This window comes from Mastomys coucha, unplaced genomic scaffold (genome assembly GCF_008632895.1).
Source record: "Mastomys coucha isolate ucsf_1 unplaced genomic scaffold, UCSF_Mcou_1 pScaffold15, whole genome shotgun sequence".
NCBI classification, from domain to species: Eukaryota; Metazoa; Chordata; class Mammalia; order Rodentia; family Muridae; genus Mastomys; species Mastomys coucha.
Genome location: NW_022196897.1, coordinates 63707628 through 63734282, shown reverse-complemented (window position 1 = coordinate 63734282; position 26655 = coordinate 63707628). Strand labels below are relative to the sequence as shown.

The window sequence follows — 26655 nt, the reverse complement described above, 5'->3', positions numbered from 1 at the left end:
AGTCTATTTTTAAAATGTTTAAATTTCTACTGAATGTTATAAAAACCATATTCTTATATTTCCCTGTCTATATTTAGTTCCACCAAGTGCTCCTACCAGACCTGAGGTCTACTATGTGTCTGCCAATGCTATGTCAATTCGCTGGGAAGAACCCTACCATGATGGTGGTAGTAAAATTGTTGGCTACTGGGTTGAGAAGAAAGAACGTAACACCATTCTTTGGGTGAAAGAAAACAAAGTGCCGTGCTTAGAGTGTAACTACAAAGTGACAGGCTTGGTAGAAGGACTAGAGTATCAGTTCCGAACATATGCACTCAATGCGGCAGGCGTCAGCAAGGCCAGTGAAGCTTCAAGACCTATCATGGCTCAAAACCCAGTTGGTATGTAGAAATTGCTAAAGCTACCTACGTTTGTTACTATTCCTGGTATTAGAAGTCAGTTGTATTTTTAACTTTATTTTGTATCCCTTCTAGATCCACCTGGTAGACCAGAAGTGACAGATGTCACAAGATCAACAGTGTCACTAATTTGGTCTGCCCCAGTATATGATGGAGGCAGCAAAGTTGTGGGCTACATCATAGAACGAAAGCCAGTCAGTGAAGTTGGAGATGGTCGCTGGCTGAAGTGCAACTATACCATCGTCTCTGATAATTTCTTCACTGTGACCGCTCTCAGCGAAGGGGACACTTATGAATTCCGTGTGTTGGCCAAGAACGCAGCAGGTGTAATTAGCAAAGGCTCTGAATCTACAGGCCCTGTAACTTGCCGAGATGAATATGGTAAGAAATAGCCAACGTGTTCCTTTCAGCTTATTCCAGTGTTTTCCTTTAAACTTAAGTGGATATCTGAACTGTCAGATATTCATTCATATCTATTTTGCCTATTAACAGCTCCACCAAAAGCTGAACTGGATGCCAGGTTACAAGGCGATCTGGTGACCATCAGAGCAGGTTCAGATCTTGTTCTTGATGCTGCCGTTGGTGGCAAACCTGAACCCAAAATCATCTGGACCAAAGGAGACAAGGAACTGGATCTCTGTGAGAAAATTTCTCTACAGTACACTGGCAAGCGAGCCACTGCTGTGATCAAATACTGTGACCGGAGCGACAGCGGGAAATACACACTGACCGTGAAGAATGCTAGTGGGACCAAGTCTGTGTCTGTCATGGTCAAAGTTCTTGGTAAGCAGATCAAAGGCTCTCTTTTTGGATAACTGTAGCACTTTCAAGTATGCCGTTCATCATGACTTGACATCTTGCCTCTTTCAGATTCCCCTGGCCCATGTGGAAAACTCACTGTCAGCAGAGTGACAGAGGAGAAGTGCACCTTAGCCTGGAGTCTTCCACAGGAAGATGGAGGAGCAGAGATAACTCACTATATTGTAGAGAGACGGGAGACTAGCAGGCTCAACTGGGTGATCGTTGAAGGGGAATGCCTGACTGCATCCTATGTGGTTACCAGACTCATCAAGAACAATGAGTACACATTCCGAGTGAGGGCAGTGAACAAATATGGCCTTGGTGTGCCAGTTGAATCAGAGCCGATTGTGGCCAGAAACTCTTTCAGTGAGTATTAGCTCTTTAAAACACTTTAGTGACTAAAATGTTAATGGATCAAGAAGAAAGGTAGTCGTGTTCATAGTGATTTTCTGAAATCCTGACCATTCTTATTTGCTTTAAATACAAACAGCAATTCCATCACAACCTGGCATACCAGAAGAAGTTGGGGCTGGCAAAGAGCACATCATTATTCAGTGGACAAAACCTGAATCCGACGGTGGCAATGAAATCAGCAACTACCTGGTAGACAAACGTGAGAAGAAGAGCTTGCGCTGGACACGGGTCAACAAAGATTATGTGGTTTATGATACCAGGCTAAAGGTGACCAGCCTCATGGAAGGCTGTGATTATCAGTTCCGGGTGACTGCTGTGAATGCTGCTGGCAACAGTGAACCCAGTGAAGCTTCAAACTTCATCTCATGCAGAGAGCCATCATGTGAGTTCTAAGACAGTAACCTGGACTAAACCAAAATCATGATAAGTATTTTCTGATGTGGTAACTCCAAGAACTTCAGAATTTATGAAACACATATACCTAGTATAGCTTATACTTACTGTGATCTTAAATATATATAGGATTTTAACCATTACATTACTAGTAGCAGCTAACATTGTTGAAAACTGTTGCAATATTTGTCTGATCTATGAAAAGCAATAAGTTGCTCTAATACCAACATGAGAGATATATTTTTTAAGTCTTCTAGAAGAGTCAAAAAATAAGTTCTACTGATGTGTATTGAAAAGGACAAAGAGCAAAAATTCCTTTTGAACAGAGGCTTAGGGGAACATAAAGCATCCAATTTTATAATCAAAGGTATTAACAAAGTAATTATTACATGGCCTTCAAAAACAACATATAGTCTTTTATAGAGTTCGAGCCAAGAGCTAAAAGGAGTAAGTCACTGGGACTGCAGAGGAAAAAAACAGAACCACATTCCTGCATTCAGTAGAAATACAGGGTGATATGTCATACTATCCCCATGAAGGAGTGACAACTAAAGAAAAGTCCTTAAGAACAAGCTAAGAAAGGAACTTAAGAGAGAATATGTATGCCATTGCTAGCCAAAGTGAGGGACAGAAATAACTGCATCTCTGGAGCAATCTAAATCTTGAAATAATTATAGATAGTAATAAAATATACGATGAATGTTGCCCTGGAGTATCAAAACTTAAAACACTGTTACAAAGAGGGTCTTCATAAGTCCTGAATGCCTCTGTGAGTCTTGAAAACAAAACTGTAATTCCCGAAGCTTCCTCTTTTGTGCAATGCCTATATCTCTTTTACATTTCAGACACCCCTGGGCCACCGTCGGCTCCAAGAGTTGTGGATACCACCAAGCGCAGCATTAGTCTGGCATGGACCAAGCCCATGTACGATGGTGGTGCTGACATCATAGGATACGTCCTTGAAATGCAAGAGAAGGACACAGATCAATGGTGCCGAGTGCATACGAATGCCACAATAAGAAACAACGAATTCACTGTGCCAGACCTTAAGATGGGCCAGAAGTACTCCTTCAGGGTTGCTGCTGTGAATGCCAAGGGTATGAGTGACTACAGCGAGACAACTGCTGAAATTGAGCCCGTGGAAAGACTAGGTATTTAGGCAGAAGAAACACTTATGTGTGTTGTTTTCTCACCCCGTCTGTTCACAAATTAACTGCATTTTCATGTTTACTTTCCAGAAATACCAGATCTTGAGCTTGCAGATGATCTGAAGAAGACTGTGATCATCAGGGCTGGAGCCTCCTTGCGCCTGATGGTGTCTGTATCCGGAAGACCTCCTCCTGTCATCACGTGGAGCAAGAAGGGCATTGACCTTGCAAATCGGGCAATTATTGACAACACGGAGAGCTACTCTTTACTCATTGTGGACAAGGTTAATCGGTATGATGCTGGAAAATACACAATTGAAGCTGAAAACCAGTCTGGCAAGAAATCAGCAACGGTCCTAGTTAAAGTCTATGGTAAGTATCTTTCTTGGGTTGAACTAACTTGCAAGTAGAGACCACAAAAAGCTACACCTTGGCCTTTTATTGATTACCTCACTAGGGGAGGCCTATGCTGATTATATCTTCCTGTAACACACACACAAAGTATCAATCAAACAATAAAGAGTAATTTCCTTCTGGTCTCTTTTTTAGATACTCCTGGTCCCTGTCCTTCAGTGAGTGTTAAAGAAGTTTCAAGAGATTCTGTGACCATCACTTGGGAAATCCCCACAATTGATGGTGGGGCTCCAGTCAACAACTACATTATTGAGAAGCGAGAAGCTGCCATGAGAGCATTCAAGACAGTAACCACCAAATGCAGCAAGACTCTTTACCGAATATCTGGACTCGTCGAGGGAACCATGTACTACTTTAGAGTGCTTCCAGAAAACATCTACGGTATCGGAGAGCCTTGTGAAACATCAGACGCAGTTCTCGTCTCAGAAGTACCTTTGGTGCCCACAAAACTAGAAGTGGTTGATGTCACCAAATCCACTGTGACCCTTGCTTGGGAAAAACCACTCTATGATGGTGGGAGCCGACTCACTGGATATGTTCTTGAGGCCTGCAAAGCCGGCACAGAGAGATGGATGAAAGTTGTCACTTTGAAACCCACAGTCTTAGAGCATACTGTTATTTCCCTGAATGAAGGCGAACAGTACCTGTTTAGAGTGAGGGCCCAAAATGAGAAAGGTGTGTCAGAACCAAGAGAGATCGTCACACCAGTGACTGTACAAGACCTCAGAGGTAGGTACTGAATGCCCATATAAATGCAAAATAAATGAAAATATTGAGGGTCCAAGACACTTCATCTTCAGGTCATGTGTGAAAATAAATGCCTGATTTCTTTCTTACAGTGTTGCCAACAATTGATCTTTCTACAATGCCTCAAAAGACCATCCATGTCCCAGCTGGTAGACCAATTGAGCTGGTGATTCCTATCGCTGGTCGTCCACCACCTACTGCTTCCTGGTTCGTAGCTGGTTCTAAACTGAGAGAATCAGAGCGTGTCACAGTTGAAACCCACACTAAAGTCACCAAGCTAACCATCCGTGAGACTACTATAAAAGATACTGGAGAATACACACTTGAATTGAAGAATGTTACTGGAACCACCTCAGAGACAATAAAAGTTATTATTCTTGGTAAGTATGTGTGACAGGGTTACAATTTAGTCTTCATCAATGGTTAAATCACCAGTATTGATTTGAAGTTAAAAATTCATCTCCTGATTTCTTTACCTTTTAGACAAGCCTGGTCCACCAACTGGACCCATCAAGATTGATGAAATTGATGCCACATCAGTTACTATATCCTGGGAACCCCCTGAATTGGATGGTGGTGCTCCACTGAGTGGCTATGTGGTAGAACAGCGTGATGCTCATCGTCCAGGATGGCTGCCAGTTTCTGAGTCTGTAACAAGACCTACATTTAAGTTCACCAGACTCACCGAAGGAAATGAATATGTGTTCCGTGTGGCTGCAACAAACCGCTTTGGGATTGGCTCGTACTTGCAGTCTGAGGTCATAGAATGCCGAAGCAGCATCAGTGAGTTCTTGGACTCCTCCACCTTTTCCCCTATAGCTGACTCCGAATTTAGAGTCCATATACCTCGATGAGAAGGGAACTAGCTTGTAACATTAACTCCTGGGTTTTCCTAAGCTTTCTAAACAGCCTTGCTTGGCAGCTTTCAATAGTATTAGTTTTTTGTTTTGTTTTTTTTTTTTAACTTCTTTACTTGGTTGAAAGAAAAGAAAAAGAAAAAGGAGTTTGAGGGAAAAAAGAATGAAAAGATAGAAGAGGAAATAAAGGGAGGAAGAGAAAAAAACATGCAAGGGAGGGACTATAGACAACCCATCAGAAGAAAGTATAAAATGTGTGCTTAGTAAATATTTATAAAATAAGATCAGCAAAAATGGAAAAGGCACACAATCACTGCTGGGAAAACAGCCATTTGTCTTTTATAGCATCAAAAATACCAACTAAAACCACAATACACACAAACTGCATTTCTTTACTCATGCTGATATACTGTATTCTTTTTTCTATCTTCCTGCAGGTATTCCTGGACCTCCAGAAACATTACAGATATTTGACATCTCCCGTGATGGCATGACACTTACTTGGTATCCACCTGAAGATGACGGTGGCTCCCAAGTGACTGGATATATTGTAGAGCGTAAAGAAGTAAGAGCCGATCGGTGGGTCCGTGTAAATAAAGTACCAGTGACTATGACCCGGTACCGCTCCACCGGCCTTATTGAAGGCTTAGAATATGAACATCGGGTCACAGCCATTAATGCAAGAGGGACTGGAAAACCAAGTCGTCCTTCCAAACCCACCGTTGCCATGGATCCAATTGGTAAATATATTTCATATACGCCAAGTTTATTGAGATACAGTTGTTATGTGGTAAGACTCATTCTTCTAAAGTATGAGTTCTGAGAAATACAGCTTTGGAATCACTACCACCACAAAACTATAGAATACAAAAATGTAAAAAACATGTTAATAGTCTATATTTCCAACAACACACTGAATGTGTTATATAGCACAGTCAATATATAACCTTGCAGCAACTGGTAACGAGTATATTTTTTGTCTGTTTTTTTTTTTTCCTAGCTCCACCAGGAAAACCACAAAATCCAAGAGTTACAGATACAACAAGGACGTCAGTCTCCCTGGCCTGGAGTGTTCCAGAAGATGAAGGTGGATCTAAAGTCACAGGGTACTTGATTGAAATGCAAAAAGTAGATCAACGCGAATGGACCAAATGTAACACCACTCCAACCAAGATTCGGGAATATACCCTAACACACCTACCTCAGGGTGCTGAATACAGATTCCGTGTCCTAGCTTGTAATGCTGGTGGACCTGGAGAGCCTGCTGAGGTACCAGGAACAGTCAAAGTCACAGAGATGCTAGGTAAAATACATGACCATTTATACTTGTTGCTAGAATTGCCTTATGACTTTTTCCTATCCGCCCCCCAATTCAAAAACAAATCTAAATTGTATTCCTTCCTTTTTCCTCAGAATACCCTGACTACGAACTTGATGAAAGATATCAGGAAGGTGTCTTTGTTCGACAAGGTGGAGTCATCAGGCTTACCATCCCAATCAAAGGAAAACCACTCCCAGTATGCAAATGGACCAAGGAAGGCCAAGACATTAGTAAGCGTGCCATGATCGCAACATCTGAAACCCACACTGAGCTTGTGATCAAAGAGGCAGACAGAGATGATTCTGGAACTTATGACTTGGTTCTGGAAAACAAATGTGGCAAGAAGACCGTTTACATCAAGGTCAAGGTGATAGGAAGTCCCAACACTCCAGAAGGGCCACTCGAATACGATGACATACAAGCTCGCTCTGTAAGAGTCAGCTGGAGACCTCCTGCTGACGATGGTGGTGCTGACATCCTGGGCTACATCCTTGAGAGGAGAGAGGTACCTAAGGCTGCCTGGTATACCATTGACTCCAGAGTCCGAGGCACATCTCTGGTGGTAAAAGGCCTCAAAGAAAACGTGGAATACCATTTCCGTGTCTCAGCAGAAAACCAGTTTGGCATAAGCAAACCCTTGAAATCTGAGGAGCCAGTCGTACCAAAGACACCACTGAGTAAGTACTCTTTCAGCCAGAGAGGTATAGAAAAGTTGGTTTGAACGCTTACATTGCTTAAGTTACCACTACCAGCTCACTAGATCTGAGATTGCACTCTGATCTTCATGTGTGCTTTTCACGTGTTTATAGATCCACCAGAACCTCCAAGCAATCCTCCTGAAGTACTTGATGTGACCAAAAGTTCCGTTAGCTTGTCATGGTCTCGACCTAAAGATGATGGTGGCTCTAGAGTGACAGGCTACTACATTGAGCGCAAGGAGACATCCACTGACAAGTGGGTCAGACACAACAAAACCCAGATAACCACCACGATGTACACTGTCACCGGCCTCGTTCCTGATGCTGAATACCAGTTCCGCATCATTGCACAGAATGACGTTGGCCTTAGCGAGACCAGCCCTGCTTCTGAACCAGTTGTTTGCAAAGATCCCTTTGGTAAGCAAAGAGTTTCCAAACAGGACAAAAACCAATGAAGCAAGCCAGTTTTTCTCCTCTGCCTTTTTCCTCACCAGTAAACCTAATTCTTTTCTCAATTATCTTGAATTGAATATTTCAGATAAGCCAAGCCAACCAGGAGAACTTGAGATTCTCTCGATATCCAAAGACAGTGTCACCCTCCAGTGGGAGAAACCTGAATGTGATGGTGGCAAAGAAATCCTTGGATACTGGGTTGAATATAGACAGTCTGGAGACAGTGCTTGGAAGAAGAGCAATAAGGAACGGATCAAGGACCGACAGTTCACCATCGGAGGTTTGCTAGAAGCTACTGAATACGAATTCAGAGTATTTGCTGAGAACGAGACCGGGCTCAGCCGACCACGAAGAACAGCTATGTCTGTCAAGACTAAACTAACCTGTAAGTAGCCTACAAGTTCTCTCTGTATGGGTTACAAATGAAACTTCTGGAAACTAACTCTTCCTGTACTCTAAGTTAAACTCTCCTGCTAGCATTTTTTATATAGGGTGGCTTCTGATCAAATTTATTAGCTATTACATGTGTACAGATGTCAAAGCCCTCAATTTTAATTCCGTTCTCCAATAAAACTTTCTGGGGTTTAACTTAGACTACAGGAACTAAATGTTTTTCTGAAGTGGTTTCCCCTCTGATGCAATAGGCTTTTTGGTCTTGTCATCTCTTAGCAAGATTTGGAAGGTTAATAAACATACCTGACTTCAGGGAACCTAAGTAAGGACAAGATCCTGTAAACTGACCAAGAGACTCTTCTTCCCTCAAAACCTCACATTACATCCTAATGCCCTCTCAATCATAAAAGTTACAATGTGATACAGTAGGGTGATATGCTCACTTAGTCACCATTTTCCATATGGCCCTAGAAAAATAAACAAATCTTAGATGTACATCATAGCACCTATTAAAGCTTAACCAATAGGATAATCCATTACTGACATGCACAGATTATAGATTCAGAAGTGATGATGCATTTAACGTAATCTTTCATCATGTGCAGCTGGAGAAGCCCCAGGAGTACGCAAAGAAATGGCTGATGTGACCACCAAATTAGGCGAAGCTGCTCAACTCTCATGCCAGATAGTTGGAAGGCCCCTTCCTGACATTAAATGGTACCGATTTGGTAAAGAGCTCATACAAAGCCGGAAGTACAAAATGTCTTCAGATGGGCGCACACATACTCTGACAGTAATGACCGAGGAACAAGAAGATGAAGGTGTTTACACATGTGTAGCCACAAATGAAGTAGGAGAAGTAGAAACCAGCAGTAAGCTTCTTCTGCAAGCGGCACCACAGTTCCATCCTGGTTACCCACTGAAAGAGAAATATTATGGTGCCGTGGGGTCTACACTTCGGCTCCATGTGATGTATATTGGTCGCCCGGTACCTGCCATGACTTGGTTCCATGGCCAGAAACTTCTGCAAAACTCAGAAAACATTACCATTGAAAACACTGAGCACTATACTCATCTTGTCATGAAGAATGTCCAACGTAAGACTCATGCTGGGAAATACAAGGTTCAACTCAGCAATGCCTTTGGGACAGTTGATGCCACCCTAAATGTGGAAATACAAGGTATTTTTGCTTTGGCGTTCAGTGGGTTTCCTTTGAAAGATCTCAGGAGGCACCCTGTGAAACCCCCACTACAACTGTACTTTCTCTCAACAGATAAACCAGACAAGCCTACAGGACCCATTGTGATTGAAGCACTACTCAAGAACTCTGTGGTGATCAGCTGGAAACCACCTGCTGATGATGGCGGCTCCTGGATCACCAATTATGTGGTAGAGAAATGTGAGGCCAAGGAAGGTGCTGAATGGCAATTGGTGTCTTCAGCCATCTCAGTGACAACTTGCAGAATTGTGAACCTCACAGAAAATGCCGGCTATTATTTCCGAGTCTCAGCTCAGAACACCTTTGGCATCAGTGAGCCACTAGAGGTCGCCTCCATTGTGATCATAAAGAGTCCTTTCGGTGAGCAGAAATAGTTTGAGGGGAAATGGAGGGTTCAGATAACGTATAACCATTTTCTCTCACTTTAATTGAATGTTTCTATATTTTAGAGGGGAATGTGCATACCCTATCTTCCTCTTTGTAGTCACATATAACTTTGGAGTAATTCTGCTTAATTAAAATGAGGGTTTGTTTGTTTGTTTGTTTGTTTTAAATAAATCTATTTCAAACATGGCAAATCTTTTTTATTTTCTAATAGAAAAGCCAAGTGTTCCTGGCAAACCAACCATCACCGCTGTCACAAAGGATTCTTGTGTTGTGGCTTGGAAGCCACCTGCGAGCGATGGAGGTGCAAAGATCAGAAATTACTACCTCGAGAAGCGCGAGAAGAAGCAAAACAAGTGGATTGCTGTGACAACAGAGGAAATTCGAGAAACCGTCTTTTCAGTGCAAAACCTTATTGAAGGTCTTGAATATGAGTTCCGTGTAAAATGTGAAAACCTAGGTGGAGAGAGTGAATGGAGTGAAATATCAGAACCTGTCACTCCAAAATCTGACGTCCCAATTCAGGCTCCGCACTTCAAGGAGGAGCTGAGAAACCTGAATGTAAGGTATCAGAGCAACGCCACTCTGGTCTGCAAGGTGACTGGTCACCCAAAGCCTATTGTGAAATGGTACAGACAAGGCAAAGAAATTATCGCTGATGGACTCAAGTACAGGATTCAAGAATTTAAGGGCGGTTACCACCAGCTCATCATTGCAAGCGTCACAGATGATGATGCCACTGTGTACCAAGTTAGAGCTACCAACCAAGGGGGATCCGTGTCTGGCACTGCTTCCTTGGAAGTGGAAGGTAAAAAACAAATCTGTCAGCATCAGTTTGGTGTCCGACAACCTATTGTTAATTTGGGGTGCGAAGTATTATGAAGTCTTGCTAAATCATGTTCTTTGTTCCTTTTACCTTGATACAGTTCCAGCTAAGATACACTTGCCCAAAACTCTCGAAGGCATGGGGGCAGTTCATGCCCTCCGTGGGGAAGTGGTCAGCATCAAGATCCCCTTCAGTGGTAAACCGGACCCTGTGATCACCTGGCAGAAAGGACAAGATCTCATAGATAATAATGGCCACTACCAAGTGATAGTCACGAGGTCCTTCACATCACTTGTCTTCCCCAATGGAGTGGAGAGAAAAGACGCTGGCTTCTATGTCGTCTGTGCTAAAAACAGATTTGGAATTGATCAAAAGACAGTTGAACTGGATGTGGCTGATGTCCCCGACCCACCCAGGGGTGTCAAAGTTAGTGACGTCTCACGCGATTCTGTCAACCTGACTTGGACAGAGCCAGCTTCTGATGGTGGTAGCAAGGTCACCAACTACATCGTTGAAAAGTGTGCTACCACCGCAGAAAGATGGCTCCGTGTGGGACAGGCCCGAGAAACACGTTACACTGTGATCAACTTGTTTGGAAAAACAAGTTACCAGTTCCGAGTAATAGCCGAAAATAAATTTGGCCTGAGCAAGCCGTCAGAGCCCTCAGAACCAACCGTTACCAAAGAAGATAAGACCAGAGCTATGAATTACGATGATGAGGTAGACGAAACCAGAGAGGTCACCACAACTAAAGCATCACACTCCAAAACTAAAGAACTCTACGAGAAATACATGATAGCTGAAGACTTGGGGCGGGGTGAGTTTGGAATTGTCCACCGTTGTGTTGAAACATCCTCAAAGAAGACATTCATGGCCAAATTTGTTAAAGTCAAAGGGACCGATCAGGTTTCAGTCAAGAAAGAGATTTCCATTCTAAACATCGCTAGGCACAGAAACATCTTATACCTCCATGAATCATTTGAAAGCATGGAAGAATTAGTTATGATCTTTGAATTTATATCAGGACTCGACATATTTGAACGCATCAACACGAGTGCCTTTGAACTTAATGAAAGAGAAATTGTAGGCTATGTCCGCCAAGTCTGCGAAGCACTGGAGTTCTTACATAGCCAGAATATTGGCCACTTTGACATTCGACCAGAAAATATCATTTACCAGACAAGAAAGAACTCCATTATTAAAATAATAGAGTTTGGTCAAGCACGTCAGCTGAAGCCAGGAGACAATTTCAGGCTTCTGTTCACTGCCCCTGAATACTATGCCCCTGAAGTCCACCAGCATGATGTGGTCAGCACTGCCACAGACATGTGGTCACTTGGTACACTGGTGTATGTGCTGCTGAGTGGGATCAACCCATTTTTGGCAGAAACTAACCAACAGATGATTGAGAACATCATGAATGCTGAATATACTTTTGATGAAGAAGCCTTCAAAGAAATTAGCCTTGAAGCAATGGATTTTGTTGACCGGCTATTGGTAAAAGAGAGAAAATCTCGCATGACAGCATCAGAGGCCCTACAGCACCCATGGCTGAAGCAAAGGATCGACAGAGTCAGTACTAAAGTCATTAGAACACTGAAACACAGGCGGTACTACCATACCCTGATAAAGAAAGACCTCAATATGGTTGTATCAGCAGCTCGGATCTCCTGTGGTGGTGCTATACGATCTCAGAGGGGAGTGAGCGTGGCTAAAGTTAAAGTAGCATCCATTGAAATTGGCCCCATCTCTGGGCAAATAATGCATGCCATTGGTGAAGAAGGTGGATATGTCAAATATGTTTGCAAAATTGAAAATTATGATCAGTCTACTCAGGTGACCTGGTACTTTGGTGTGAGACAGCTGGAAAACAGTGAGAAATATGAAATCACCTATGAAGATGGAGTGGCCACCATGTATGTCAAAGACATCACCAAGTTTGATGATGGAACCTACCGATGCAAAGTCGTCAATGACTATGGTGAAGATAGCTCTTATGCAGAGCTGTTCGTTAAAGGTGTAAGAGAAGTTTATGACTACTACTGCCGCAGAACCAAGAAAGTCAAGCGCAGAACAGATGCAATGCGCCTCCTTGAAAGACCACCAGAATTTACCCTGCCTCTCTATAACAAGACAGCATATGTGGGTGAAAATGTCCGCTTTGGAGTAACTATTACCGTCCACCCAGAACCTCGGGTAACGTGGTATAAATCGGGTCAGAAAATAAAGCCAGATCATGATGACAAGAAATACACATTCGAGTCTGACAAGGGTCTCTATCAATTAACAATCAACAATGTGACCACAGACGACGATGCCGAATACACAGTTGTGGCAAAGAACAAACACGGCGAAGACAGCTGTAAGGCAAAGCTGACTGTGACGTTACATCCACCCCCGACAGAAACCACACTCAGACCCATGTTCAAGCGGCTACTGGCGAATGCCGAATGCCATGAAGGCCAAAGCGTCTGCTTTGAGATCAGAGTTTCTGGCATCCCCGCACCAACGTTAAAATGGGAGAAAGATGGCCAGCCGCTGTCCCTCGGGCCCCACATTGAAATTGTCCATGAAGGCTTAGATTATTATGCACTGCATATCAGGGATACTTTGCCCGAAGACACAGGTTATTACAGAGTCACAGCCACAAACACAGCTGGATCCACCAGCTGCCAAGCTCACTTACAGGTAGAACGGTTACGCTACGTCAAGCAGGAATTCCAGAGTAAAGAAGAACGAGAGCGTCATGTCCAAAAACAGATTGACAAGACACTGAGGATGGCTGAAATCCTTTCTGGAACTGAAACTGTGCCATTGACTCCAGTAGCCCAAGAGGCTCTGAGAGAAGCTGCCATTCTTTACAAACCAGCAGTGAGCACCAAGACTGTCAAAGGAGAATACCGACTTCAGACAGAGGAAAAGAAAGAAGAAAGAAAACTCCGCATGCCTTATGAAATCCCAGAGCCCCGCAAGTTCAAACAAGCCACGGTAGAAGAAGACCAACGCATCAAGCAGTTCGTGCCTATGTCTGACATGAAGTGGTATAAGAAGATCCGGGATCAATATGAAATGCCTGGGAAACTTGACAGAGTTGTCCAGAAGAGACCCAAGCGCATCCGTCTTTCAAGATGGGAGCAGTTCTATGTGATGCCTCTTCCTCGCATCACTGACCAATACCGACCTAAATGGCGGATCCCCAAACTGACCCAAGATGATCTGGAAATGGTGAGGCCGGCCCGACGACGTACCCCTTCTCCTGACTATGATCTTTACTACTACAGACGGAGGAGACGCTCTCTGGGTGACATGTCAGATGAGGAACTCCTCCTCCCCATTGATGACTACCTGGCAATGAAAAGAACAGAGGAAGAAAGGCTACGCCTGGAAGAGGAGCTCGAGCTGGGCTTCTCGGCTTCACCGCCCAGCCGAAGCCCTCCACGCTTTGAGCTGTCCAGCCTGCGCTATTCTTCTCCGTCAGCTCACGTTAAGGTGGAGGACAGGAGAAGAGACTTCAGGTACTCGACCTATCACATCCCTACAAAGGAGGAAACCAGCACAAGTTATGCAGAGCTTCGGGAACGGCATGCCCAGGCCTCATACAGGCAGCCGAAGCTTCGGCAGAGGATCATGGCCGAGAAGGAGGAAGAGGAGCTACTGCGGCCAGTGACAACCACCCAGCGTCTCTCAGAATACAAAAGTGAGCTGGACTACATGTCCAAGGAAGAGAAGTCTAAAAAGAAATCGAAACGACAGAGACAAGTAACAGAAATAACCGAAATTGAAGAGGAATATGAAATCTCAAGACGGGCTCAAAGGGAATCGTCCTCCTCTGTGTCCAGACTCCTGAGACGACGCCGTTCCTTGTCTCCAACTTATATTGAGTTAATGAGACCAGTGTCTGAGCTGATCCGATCCCATCCACAACCTGCTGAGGAATATGAAGACGACACAGAAAGAAGATCTCCTACTCCAGAGAGAACCCGCCCACGTTCTCCCAGCCCAGTATCTAGTGAGCGATCCCTCTCGAGATTTGAGAGGTCTGCAAGATTTGATATCTTTTCCAGGTACGAGTCCATGAAAGCCGCCTTAAAAGCTCAGAAGACATCAGAAAGGAAGTATGAGGTTTTGAGTCAGCAGCCTTTCACACTGGACCACGCCCCTCGAATCACCTTGCGGATGCGGTCCCACAGGGTTCCGTGTGGCCAAAACACACGCTTCATCTTGAATGTCCAGTCAAAGCCAACGGCTGAGGTTAAATGGTATCACAATGGTGTAGAACTCCAAGAGAGCAGTAAGATTCACTACACCAATACAAGTGGGGTCCTGACCTTGGAGATTCTGGACTGTCAGACTGAGGACAGTGGAACCTACCGTGCCGTGTGCACCAACTACAAAGGTGAGGCGTCTGACTACGCAACCCTGGACGTCACTGGCGGAGATTATACCACCTATGCATCCCAGCGCAGAGACGAGGAGGTTCCCAAATCAGTCTTCCCTGAACTGACAAAAACAGAGGCATATGCAGTCTCATCATTCAAGAGGACATCTGAGCTGGAAACTGCTTCTTCGGTCAGGGAAGTGAAGTCACAAATGACAGAGACAAGGGAAAGTCTCTCATCCTATGAGCATTACGCCTCTGCGGAAATGAAAAGTGCCACATCTGAGGAAAAGTCGCTGGAAGAAAAAGCCACGGTGAGAAAGATTAAGACAACACTGGCAGCAAGAATCTTAACAAAGCCACGGTCCATAACCGTCCATGAAGGCGAGTCTGCGAGGTTTTCCTGTGATACCGATGGGGAGCCAGTACCGACTGTGACCTGGTTGCGTGGAGGACAAGCAGTAAGTACTTCTGCTCGCCACCAAGTGACCACCACCAAGTACAAATCAACCTTCGAGATCTCTTCAGTGCAGGCTTCTGATGAGGGCACCTACAGTGTGGTAGTCGAAAACAGCGACGGGAAGCAAGAAGCACAGTTCACGCTGACCGTGCAAAAGGCCAGAGCTGTCGAAAAGGCTGTGACGTCACCACCCAGAGTCAAGTCCCCAGAGCCTCGGGTGAAGTCCCCAGAAACAGTGAAGTCTCCCAAAAGAGTGAAATCTCCAGAACCAGTAACTTCCCATCCAAAAGCCGTGTCACCCACCGAATCGAAGCCAACAGAGAAGGGTCAACAGCTCCCAGTCTCTGCCCCACCAAAGATAACACAGTCCCTGAAAGCAGAAGCTTCCAGAGACGTTGCAAAGCTGACCTGTGCGGTCGAAAGCAGCGCATTGTGTGCAAAAGAGGTCGCCTGGTATAAAGATGGCAAGAAACTCAAGGAAAATGGGCATTTTCAGTTTCATTACTCAGCGGACGGTACCTATGAACTCAAAATTCACAACCTTAGTGAATCTGATTGCGGAGAGTATGTCTGCGAGGTCTCTGGTGAAGGAGGAACTTCCAAAACCAGCTTCCAGTTTACTGGGCAGTCCTTCAAGAGTATCCATGAGCAGGTGTCAAGCATATCAGAAACTAAGAAATCAGTACAGAAAACTGCTGAGTCAGCAGAGGCCAAGAAACAGGCACAGAAAACTGCTGAGTCAGCAGAAGCCAAGAAACAGGCACAGAAAACTGCTGCGTCAACAGAAGCCAAGAAGCAGGAACCAACAGCTCCTGAATCAGTTTCCTCAAAGCCAGTAATTGTTACTGGGCTTCAGGATACAACAGTTTCTTCAGACAGTGTTGCTAAATTTACAATTAAAGTTACTGGAGAGCCCCAGCCAACTGTCACCTGGACAAAGGATGGAAAGGTAATCAATTCTAAAATGTCTTTTATTTTCTAGAAAAAAAAACTAATGCCTCCCCCACTCATCCATACCTCCTAAAGAAAGTTCCATATTAAGCTATTACTTACAACTCCAATCCCCTGCTTCCCACAGGCTATTGCACAAGGCAGTAAATACAAACTCACTAAGGCCAAAGAAGAGTTCACCTTAGAAATCCTCAAGACTGAGACTTCTGATGGCGGGGTTTACGCCTGTACAGTAACAAATCCTGCTGGGTCTGTGTCCTCTAGCTGCACGCTAATAATAAAAGGTAAGTGTAGTTTTGTTCTTAGTGTTCTCTAGAGAACAGTATTAATAGTTTCTGAACACAAACATACACAATTCTAAAATTAAACATTTTCTAATCCAGACATGCAGATTTACAGTTAATATAGTATTAGCATAAAAGTTGCACATGATTTGCATGAGATGCTGTATAAGATCTCACAGATCTTACAATCTGTTCTCAGGAATACTTAAGAATAAAGTCAGGCAGGTCTGGTGGCTCTAGCCTGGAGTCATTACACTGGAATACGGCAGGAGAGTAAAGAAGTTAGCCTCAGTTGTATAATGAATTTGAAGTCAGCCTGGCCTACATATGGCCCTGGTTCAAAAAATAAAATTAAATAAGTAAGACTGAGTGAATACACAACATGGTAGTTCCTCTAAACTTTTATGTTTGCCATTTTCCAAGGAGCACAAACTTAATGAACGAGCCACACTCGTATCCCAGTTAAAATTAAGTCATCTCAGTCTTTCAAAGGATAATTTTTTCAGTTGCTTGAAATCCCCACAGTTCTCAGCCAAACCTTTGCCTTCTCTGCTCAAGACGTGTTTCCCCTCAAGTTGTAAAATTATCTTAATTTAATCTACTTTAGGAAACTATTACTCCCAATTTCAAAAGTCATGAGATAATTTTCTACAACTGGAACTGAGCATTGGTGTTACATACACATTATATAGAGGTTGACACTTGTCTTTGACTATATCACATAGTAAAATCTACAAAAGTGGAGAAAAAGGTCACATTCCGATTAAGTCTACTTACAGAGGTTTCTTTTTTAGCTGTAAAAGACACCGAGGCACAGAAAGTATCTACCCAGAAGACCTCCGAAGTTACATCTAAGAAGAAAGCAAGTGTCCAAGAGGAAACTTCTCAAAAAGCCCTAACTTCTGAAGAAATCAAAATGTCAGAAGTAAAATCTCAGGAAACACTGGCCATCAAGGAAGAAGCATCCAAAGTTCTGATTGCTGAAGAAGTCAAGAAATCAGCAGCAGCATCCCTGGAGAAATCCATTGTCCACGAAGAAGTCACCAAAACCTCACAGGCATCAGAAGAAGTCAAAACTCACGCAGAGATCAAAGCATTGTCTACCCAGATGAACGTAACCAGTGGACAGCGAGTGACCCTGAAAGCCAACATTGCTGGGGCCACAGATGTGAAATGGGTCCTGAACGGCATTGAGCTTACTAACTCGGAGGAATACAGATACGGGGTATCTGGCAGTGACCAAACTCTCACCATCAAGCAAGCCAGTCACAGAGATGAAGGGATCCTTACCTGCATAGGAAAAACGAGCCAGGGAGTTGTCAAGTGTCAGTTTGACTTGACCCTGAGTGAAGAGCTCTCAGATGCTCCAAGTTTCATCTCACAGCCCCGATCTCAAAACATTAATGAGGGACAAAACGTTCTCTTTTCTTGTGAGGTCAGCGGGGAGCCGTCCCCTGAAATTGAGTGGTTTAAAAATAACCTGCCAGTAAGTTTAAATTTTGATTATATATTAGGGAAAATTTAAACTATCACATCCCTAGCTGAAGACTTGAATGCCTCTTTCCTTTTTTTTTTTTTTAAGATTTCCATTTCTTCAAATATCAGCGTGAGTCGCTCCAGAAACGTGTACACTCTTGAAATCCGAAACGCGTCTGTAAGTGACAGCGGAAAGTACACAATTAAGGCCAAAAATTTCCGTGGCCAGTGTTCAGCAACAGCTTCCCTAACAGTGCTTCGTAAGTACATCTTTGCCATTTTCCCTAAGACGTCGGGGGTGAGGTGTGCACGTTTAAGAGAGGCAGGCATCTTGTGTGAACTCACCCTCATAATCAGTTTCTCTAAATGGAAATTTTGGTAAGTTAAATTTCGGAAGTTAAGCTATCAACAGCCCTGTAAGACTTTCCAGAATATTTCATATGTCGATTATCTTATATATGGTTAATCATTTTTCTCCTAGTGATTTCTAGCAGCTGCATGTAATATTTAGAATTTTCAGGGTCATTTCTTGGAGCCACTGAGCTAGCTCTTGACAACTGTATGTATGTGTACATGTATTTGCTTATGCTTCAACAGCAAACTGTTTGGATTGTGTTTCCGTGTGCGTATGTTAAGTTTTCATTCTCGTTAAGTCGTCCGTCAGATGTCACCAAGTAACGAGACGTCTTTGATGTCCCCTGTGTATCTGCTATGCTCCACAGCTCTAGTGGAAGAACCACCCAGAGAGGTAGTATTGAAAACAAGCGGTGACATGAGCTTGCAAGGAAGCTTCTCGTCTCAGTCCGTCCAAATGTCTGCCTCTAAGCAGGAGGCATCCTTCAGCAGCTTCAGCAGCAGCAGCGCTAGCAGCATGACTGAAATGAAGTTTGCAAGCATGTCTGCCCAAAGCATGTCCTCCATGCAAGAGTCCTTTGTAGAAATGAGTTCCAGCAGTTTTATGGGAAAATCTAGTATGACACAACTGGAAAGCTCAACCAGTAGAATGCTCAAAGCAGGCGGAAGAGGTGAGCAACAAACTTCCTGGTAGAGGTAGATCAAACCACAGAGCAGGGAGGGCACCATTCTAGAGCAGTGGTTCCTCGACCTTCCTAATGCTGCGACCCTTTAATACAGTTCCTCACGTTGTCTCAACTCCCAACCATGAAATTATTTGTGTTGCTACTTCCCAAGTGTAATTTTGCTACCGCTATGAATCGTGATGTAAATAATTTTTGGAGGTATGAGTTGGCCAAAGGGGTCGCAACCCACATGTTGAGAACCGTTGCCTTAGTGCATTAAAATTCAGTTGAAAGTGAATAGGATTTCTTGTTTCAGTGATTCTAAAACTTTTCTGTTGCTGTTTCATAAAGGAATTCCACCTAAAATTGAAGCTCTTCCCTCTGACATCAGCATCGATGAAGGAAAGGTCCTAACGGTAGCCTGTGCTTTTACTGGGGAGCCTACTCCAGAAATAACATGGTCCTGTGGTGGAAGGAAAATCCAAAACCAAGAACAACAAGGAAGATTCCACATTGAAAACACAGACGACCTGACAACCCTGATCATCATGGACGTACAGAAACAGGATGGTGGACTTTATACCCTGAGCTTAGGGAATGAATTTGGATCTGACTCTGCCACTGTGAATATTAATATCCGCTCTATGTAAGAGGGCCGGGGCCAAGGGCGGGGGCCCTTACACACTATGCTCATTCATAATCTCTCTCAAATGATTCACATGGACTAATCTTTCTGATCTGTAAATATTTTTAAGTAGTTTTGTATCCATCTAAATGAGTCACAGTTCCAAAACTATGCATTTCAATCCTTTCATACTTGACCTGAGAATATTTGCTAATGACATGTACATACTGTATATAGCCGGATTCACGGTTATAAAGTTTTGTACCATTTATTTTATGACATTTTACACTGTAACTTTTGAAAGTAACTGTTGGTAGGAGAAAGTTTCTTATGGATTACGGAACGAATACCCTGCCAATACTTAATCAATCTTTGTGCCTCAACATACTGTTGATGTCTAAGTATGCCTCAGTGGGTTGAGAAATTCCCCACTGAAGATGTCCTCTCCACCTAAAAAAGGATGCTGCTGTCCATGTCCCTGACATGTGTACCAATACCTATTAAATCAGAAATGTAAGGCATTGGTGATGTTTGCATCTACCCTCCTGTAAGCAACACTTTAATGTCTTACATTCTCTCTGATAATGTCACACTTAAAAGTATCATGACAAATATGACCAGAGCAAAGTGTAACGGCCAACACTTTGTTCGCTCACTTCACACTGTCTCTGACATAAAGAGTGCATGGATAGCTTGGAAAAGTACCATCTCCTGGCCATCCCCACGTTTAACCAAGCTATTCAAGTATTCCTGTGCCAGAGCGGTGTCGACTCCTGGAGGTCCCAGGTGCAGCTCATGCCTCGTGTGGTAGTTCTAAATTTAAATTTCACCAGAAACTGGGCAACTAAGCAATGAGCCACAGCAAAATAATAATAGTAAAAATGTAACAACAAGTGAAGCTGTCGTTAAAACAACAGTACTACCAACTGCCCACTAAAAAAAAAAAATTACTAATTTGATGTAGTACTTTTCACGCCAGTGTATGTTCAATCGGTAGTTATAAATGTTGGACCTCCTTGAGATTTAAAAATAATAATAATAAAGCAAGCTATCTGCACCTCAAAATGTGTGGTTGGTTGTTTTCTGTGCAGTTCTGGAGAGGAAGTATAGCTTCCACCATAGTACATGGATTACCACAGACAGGAGAAGAAACTGCAAGTTCTAATGTTAAAAACATACTCAAAGCACATTGCTATATTAGATGAATTCAATAATTTTGTTTTAAAAGCCTAGTTATAGTTCTCAAGTATAAATTTACCCAAAAAGTTTGTCTCCCAAACTTATCTCGAAAGATGGTTTCATAGGAAACAATTCAATTAAGTTGACTACTACAGCCAGGACTAACGAAGAGCTTAAGTAGTGTAGAGAGTTGAAACAATTAATAGCACGGGAGAGATGGCTCAGTGGTTAAGAGCACTGGCTGTTCTTCCAGAGGGTCAGGGTTCAATTCCCAGTATCCTCATAGTGATTTTCAACTGTCTATAACTCCAGTTCTAGAGTATCAGGCACCCTTTCTGGTACCAGGCATGCGTGTAGTACACATAGCTGCAGGCAAAGCAACCATTTCCATAAAATAAAATAATTTAAAAACAATTGATAATTACTTGATACTAAAAAGTTTATACCATAAAAGCCTGTATTTGTCTACTTCAATTAGCTAAGACTAATTATCAACATACAAAGAGGACGACCACTTGCCTAAAGTGACATCAATATTAACTGTGGGAGGCCAAAACCAAAGACAACGTACTGTAATTTTTTCTTCTTCTCTAAAAGACCACTTTGGGTCTTTATTAATAGACTCAGCAAGTATTCTGGTTTCAGTCAGATTTCCTAAAAGCAGAACTGTGGTTCTGGCGTCAGCACGGTCTGGAGTACAATACTGTTAGCTGCCCATCTTAGAGGAGACACGCCCTGCTCACAGGCATGCCTGCCTACCTGATAAACACTTGGCAGGAGCTCAACAGCAGGCGATCAAGACAAACATTCTCACCAGCTAAGTCCTTGATGACTACCACAGGAAGGAGCTACAGGACAGAGAATGAAAACAACACAAGAATGGAGCGTCAGCAAGCCCCAGCCTGATCTCAGGGAGCACAATGACACTGAGATGCTTCAAGAAGCAAGGATGCCCCTTTCATGGCCCTTAAGTCAACCAGCAACTGTTGTCTTTGGGAATGGGGGTGGGGGGGAGAGAGACAGAAGAAGGCAGTGTACAGGGTGGCTTTCTGTTTACTGGGGCAGCTAAATAATCAACACTCAAAAAACTCTAAGTGGGAAAGGCCCCAACACATATATCCCTCTGGCAGTGAGGGAACCCGTAACACCAGTCACACATCTCACCTTCATTAACTGACCATGCTTCAAAACGAGAGACTGGGGCTGATAACTCAGCCAGTAGTGATGTTGGCCAAGCAAGAAGACTTGAATTCATTCCCCATAAAAAACAAAGTGTGGTGGCATAGATTTGTAATCCAGTGGTGGAGAAGGTAGTCCAGCCAACCCCAGCCTTGTCAGGGAGCCCTGGGTCAATGACCCAAAAACCTGCCTCCAAAAACCATTTGTGGCAGCACCTCAGGAGGAGTGACACCTAAGATTGTCCTCTGACCTCCAGAGGCAACTGTGCACCCACACTCATTCGAGGGCAGGTTGCACCGGGTGATTCCCTGAGGATGACTTGGGTTTTGATGTATGGGTAGCATACGGCTTCTTATCAGCCACAGCCTGTGATGATCTCTGATCTGCTCTGCTCTGTCAGCTCCCAGATCCTCAGGGTGCACACTGGAGGGGAATGTCAGCAACTTCTTTCAAAGTAAGGGGGAATGTACTGAAGCCAAGGCCTAATTTGCATTCTTCACCTCAGTGGAAGCTCCTGGCTGGACCACAGGATATTTATTGCTGATGGGTACACTTAAGGGAACTTGCCCTGGGAGACAGAGATGGAACTCTAACCCTGGCTCCTGCCACCTTTCTCCTAGCTCTTCTGAATAAAGCACCTCCTCCCACGGAAGTGGATGTCATTGCTGCTTCCTGCTCTCCCGCCTTCAATAATCTGGGGAATGGTCCCTTGTTCCTCAGTGCTTCATCTCCAAGTCATATTAATTGTCCTTTCCCCATTCCCATCAACAAGGGGCAACAGAGAGCAGGGGAAAAAACAAAAAAAAACAAAAAACACAGCCCTCCCAGATTCCAATCCACCGAACTTGCTGGCTGTCATCACTCCCCTCCTGCCCTTTCTTCCTGCTTTTTAATCTACACCGTGGTTACACAGCAAGCAGAATTAATACACATGCATCAAAGACATGTGAGGTGACCTCAAATCCGCTTACTGGTTTACATGAGTTGGAGCTGGTTATTGAGCTTCACCATTCCTCGTTGCTCTCATCCATTAGATGGGAACAACACTCTCAATACTGTTGGGAGCATCAGGCAAGTTACTACATATAGTGGTGCTTAGCACAGCACCTGAGATATAGGCGCCAGATCTCAGGAGCCACCCTGTAGAAGAGAGAAGCTCTCCTAGAATCTCACCAATGGTCACCAAATGCGTGAGTTTGCTAAGCAGATGCAAACAAGGTACCAGTGGCTGCCTTGTACAAAAGAAAGAAACTCAGTTCTGGAGATTAGAAATCCAAAATTACATGTCTGCAGGGTCGTTCCTGAGAGCCGTGAGGGGAGAACCTGCCCCAAACCTCAGTTCATGCATGTCTACCTCCCAACCTCTCCCCTTCAGGGCGACAGCCACACTGGAGCAGATCCATCTTAATTCACTTGATCTCACCAAAGACCCCATATCAAGTCAGGTCACATCCTGAGATACTAGAGGTTGAGAATCTAACATCTCTTTGGGGGAAGAGTCAAAACTCAACTTACGACACTAGAAGTGACAGACATATATCTGCAGTTTCTTAGAAACACTCTGATGGAGTCTTTCCAAACATGGTCATTCTCTATCCAATAGTAGTGGGTTATAGAGCAGAAACACATGGCAGTAGGGAGGAAGATGAACCAGGAATGGTCAGCTAAGAAAAAAGCTGGATGCAAAACACTTCCACAGTGACCAAACCCAGTAAGAATATTTTCAGACTGCTCCAGGACAATAAAGGAAATATTGGTACCAAAGGGAATTTTTAAGAAAATTGACAATGTCCAGTTTCCTTGCGTCAGGAGAAAGTGGTCTGCTGGGTAAAGGACTTTGAACATAGGGTGGTCCAGAGATCTGCATCCATCGCATAGCTGTAGATTACAAAGGCCTGGTTTTACATCTTTGAATAGTCATGAATATTCTCTCTGTTCCCTGGGATATCTGTTAAAGAAATCCCTATACAGCTCCTCTGGAAGCAGAGGAAGCGACCACCCCTGAAGCACCTGTGAAGGACCTGGTGCTCTGAATAACTTTTCCTTATGCAGTCAGGAGACGCTGCTGTTAATACACCTTGTATAAGGTCCCTCCCAAACCAGGTGCTTCTAAACAGAGCCTTAAGAACTAAGGTTTCTTGCTAGGGATAAGGTATAAATTCCTTGAGTTTAAAGGGACAACCCAAGAATTTTCAAGGGAACCTTGGTACCAAACAGCCTTAGAGGAACACAGGGTCAGAATTCTTCCCTTACACTAATGCATGTGACTGAAGCCAGCTTCTGTTTGGCAGCTGCCAGCTCAAAAACCACCATAATCCGCTTTGAGACTCTGGTCAGGTGAGGAATAAAGATTCTACTAGTTGCCCAACGTGCTGTGAAACTTGACATGTCCACGAGGAGGGCAACTATCCCTCCTCTACTGCCACTTTGCTATTTAGAACTCACACAGGAAGAACGCAGCATCAATACACCCATCTGGCTAGCAGGCGCAAGGGAGGCTGAACTGCCTTGCCAATATAAAAAGTCCACTTATGGAGAACTCGGGTCAGTGGAGAGACCATAGAAAGGAAGGCTGATCGTAGAAGAACACTGAAATGCAGCTTACTTTTCCATTGCTGAGACAAAACACTAACCAGAACCAACTTAGAGCAAGAAAAGCTCTCACCATGACCCATCGCAGTCCATCAAGCCACACCCACGAGGGAGCTTGAGGCAGGAACTGAAGCAGACTATTTTAGAAGGGAACTTACTGGCTCACTGCCTGTGGCTTCCCCAGCTTCCTCTCTTAACCCAGGACCATCTGCAGAGGGATGGTACCACCCACGGTGGGCTGGGCCATCCCACACCATTCATTAATCAAGTCCACAGGTCAACCTGATGCAGGCAATTCTTCAATTGAGGTTCGCTCTTACTAGACTGAAGGGACTGTGGCCAAGGCCAGAGTTTGGTGGGCATGGCTCTGGCAGCCCTGCCCTTCTCTCCCATCCCCTCTGCCAGACTAAAAACCCTACATTCCTAAAGCTAGCCCCCAAGGTCTATTCCCTTATTTGGCCACTTCCTCCTCCTGAAGTGACTACCAAGGTCTAGCTATCAAAGTATTTAAGTCCAGCAATCAAACCGGCTTACCTAATTAGCATGCTCAGTTAAAATGAAACATCCTTACACAGGGTTTCCCCTTTGTACCTTTATAAACCATCATTTTTCTAGGTGCCACATCTGTCTACTCTCTCTATATATAGGCAGACTTTTGCCCCACTCTGGGAGAAATACCCCTGCCCCATCTCCCTTCCCCCCTTGACTCCCCTCTCCTCCCTCTTCCACTATCTTGTCTTAGTTCCTTATCCCCGCCCTCTGTCCCTGGGGCAAATAAATCTAGTTTGTGTTAAAAACTAGGTCTTGGGAGTCCTGAGCAGATCCTCTTCTTTCACAGGGGCTTCTGACTCTAGTTTTCGTCAAGTTGACAACAGCTAACTAGGACATTACCCAAAGTCACTCCATGAGCTACAGACCTGGGTCTTCAAAAGCAAGGTCTGCATATCTACAATGTCTTGCCACTACTTCCTCACCCAAAAAGCCAAACCCACTGAATAATGGGAGGGTGAGAGACAGTGCTTGTTTAGGGCGGAGCAGCTTGGATTCTGTTCCAATTTGAAGCTCAGCCCTAGAACAGGACAAACAGCAAAATCCCTTTGGTTTATTCCCTATTTATGAAACAAAAACCAAAACCTCACTTGCAATGCAGCCAATCTGTCATCCTCTCAGAAAGCTGAGGCTAGAAACACTTACCACTGAAACTTGACTAAGGTCTGCAAGAGCCAGGAAGCAGGGAGAGTACTGCCCTGACTCAGCATATCACACTGGGGCAGTAGTGACTCAGCATGTCACACTGGGGCAGTAGTGACTCGGCATGTCACACTGGGGCAGCAGTGAAGGCAAGAGTTTCTACAAACTGTATCACTGGGTCCCAAAGTAAAAACAAAACCCACATCTTTCCATTCATCCCTCAGATATCCTGACAAAATATTCTGCCTGATTCCTGAGGACTGATTTGAGGTAATGGCCTCCTTAGAATGCTTAAGGTGGGTGTTGCCATGGTGATGGAGCTTTCTTTGTGAGGTAAGTGCTTGGTGGTCGTCATTCTACACTAAGAATCTACTGCTGGACTTGCCCTGACTGGGAAAATAGCCCAACACAATGCTGGCTTGTTTTATGTCAATGTGACAAAACACAGAGTCATCTGAAAGGAGGGAACCTCAATAGATAAAATATCTCCATAGATCGGCTGTAGGGCACGAGTGACTGATAGGGAAGAACCCAGACCATCTCAGGTAGAGCTGTCCCTAGACTGGTGGTCCTAGGTGCTATAAGAAAGCAAACTGAGCAAGTCTTGGGGAGCAAGCCAGTATGCAGCACTCTTCCACGGCCTCTGCATCAGCTCCTGCCTCGTGGCTTCCTTGCCCTGTTTGAGTTCCTGTCCTGACTTCCTTCAATAATGAACAGTGACGTGGAAACATAAGCTAAATAAACCCTTTCCTTTTCAATTTGCTTTTGGTCATTGCCAGGACAATGATGTAACAAAATCCAGGTTCAGTTCCTTTACAGAACAGTTCTCAGGATTCCACTAATCTTGGAAACCC

At 44.0% G+C, this 26655-nt stretch overlaps 1 protein-coding gene and 1 long non-coding RNA gene across 22 annotated transcripts in view; one reads left to right on the top strand and one right to left on the bottom strand.

Annotated features, from left to right (window-relative positions):
* The window catches only part of Ttn (titin), a 269568-nt gene extending 248843 nt beyond the window's left edge, over positions 1-20725 (top strand). For 20 of the 21 annotated variants that reach the window (XM_031370735.1, XM_031370732.1, XM_031370730.1 and 17 more), the window contains 24 exons: positions 78-380; positions 474-779; positions 891-1181; positions 1269-1565; positions 1690-1995; positions 2852-3157; positions 3245-3526; positions 3704-4297; positions 4408-4695; positions 4799-5098; positions 5610-5912; positions 6173-6475; positions 6586-7170; positions 7303-7608; positions 7730-8029; positions 8643-9218; positions 9312-9617; positions 9856-10449; positions 10568-16254; positions 16384-16540; positions 17335-18026; positions 18123-18276; positions 18739-19041; positions 19387-20725. In XM_031370735.1, coding sequence (XP_031226595.1) covers positions 78-380; positions 474-779; positions 891-1181; positions 1269-1565; positions 1690-1995; positions 2852-3157; positions 3245-3526; positions 3704-4297; positions 4408-4695; positions 4799-5098; positions 5610-5912; positions 6173-6475; positions 6586-7170; positions 7303-7608; positions 7730-8029; positions 8643-9218; positions 9312-9617; positions 9856-10449; positions 10568-16254; positions 16384-16540; positions 17335-18026; positions 18123-18276; positions 18739-19041; positions 19387-19685 — 13838 coding nt within the window. In that variant the 3' untranslated portion in view covers positions 19686-20725. The remainder of the gene's footprint in view (positions 1-77; positions 381-473; positions 780-890; positions 1182-1268; positions 1566-1689; positions 1996-2851; positions 3158-3244; positions 3527-3703; positions 4298-4407; positions 4696-4798; positions 5099-5609; positions 5913-6172; positions 6476-6585; positions 7171-7302; positions 7609-7729; positions 8030-8642; positions 9219-9311; positions 9618-9855; positions 10450-10567; positions 16255-16383; positions 16541-17334; positions 18027-18122; positions 18277-18738; positions 19042-19386) is intronic. The other variant, XM_031370733.1, reaches the window with a different exon arrangement.
* Positions 1-26368, bottom strand: part of LOC116090354 — a 128274-nt gene extending 101906 nt beyond the window's left edge. Inside the window, exon 1 of the long non-coding RNA XR_004118658.1 lies at positions 25805-26368. This is a non-coding gene — a long non-coding RNA (uncharacterized LOC116090354). The remainder of the gene's footprint in view (positions 1-25804) is intronic.
* Between the last annotated feature and the right edge of the window lie 287 nt (positions 26369-26655).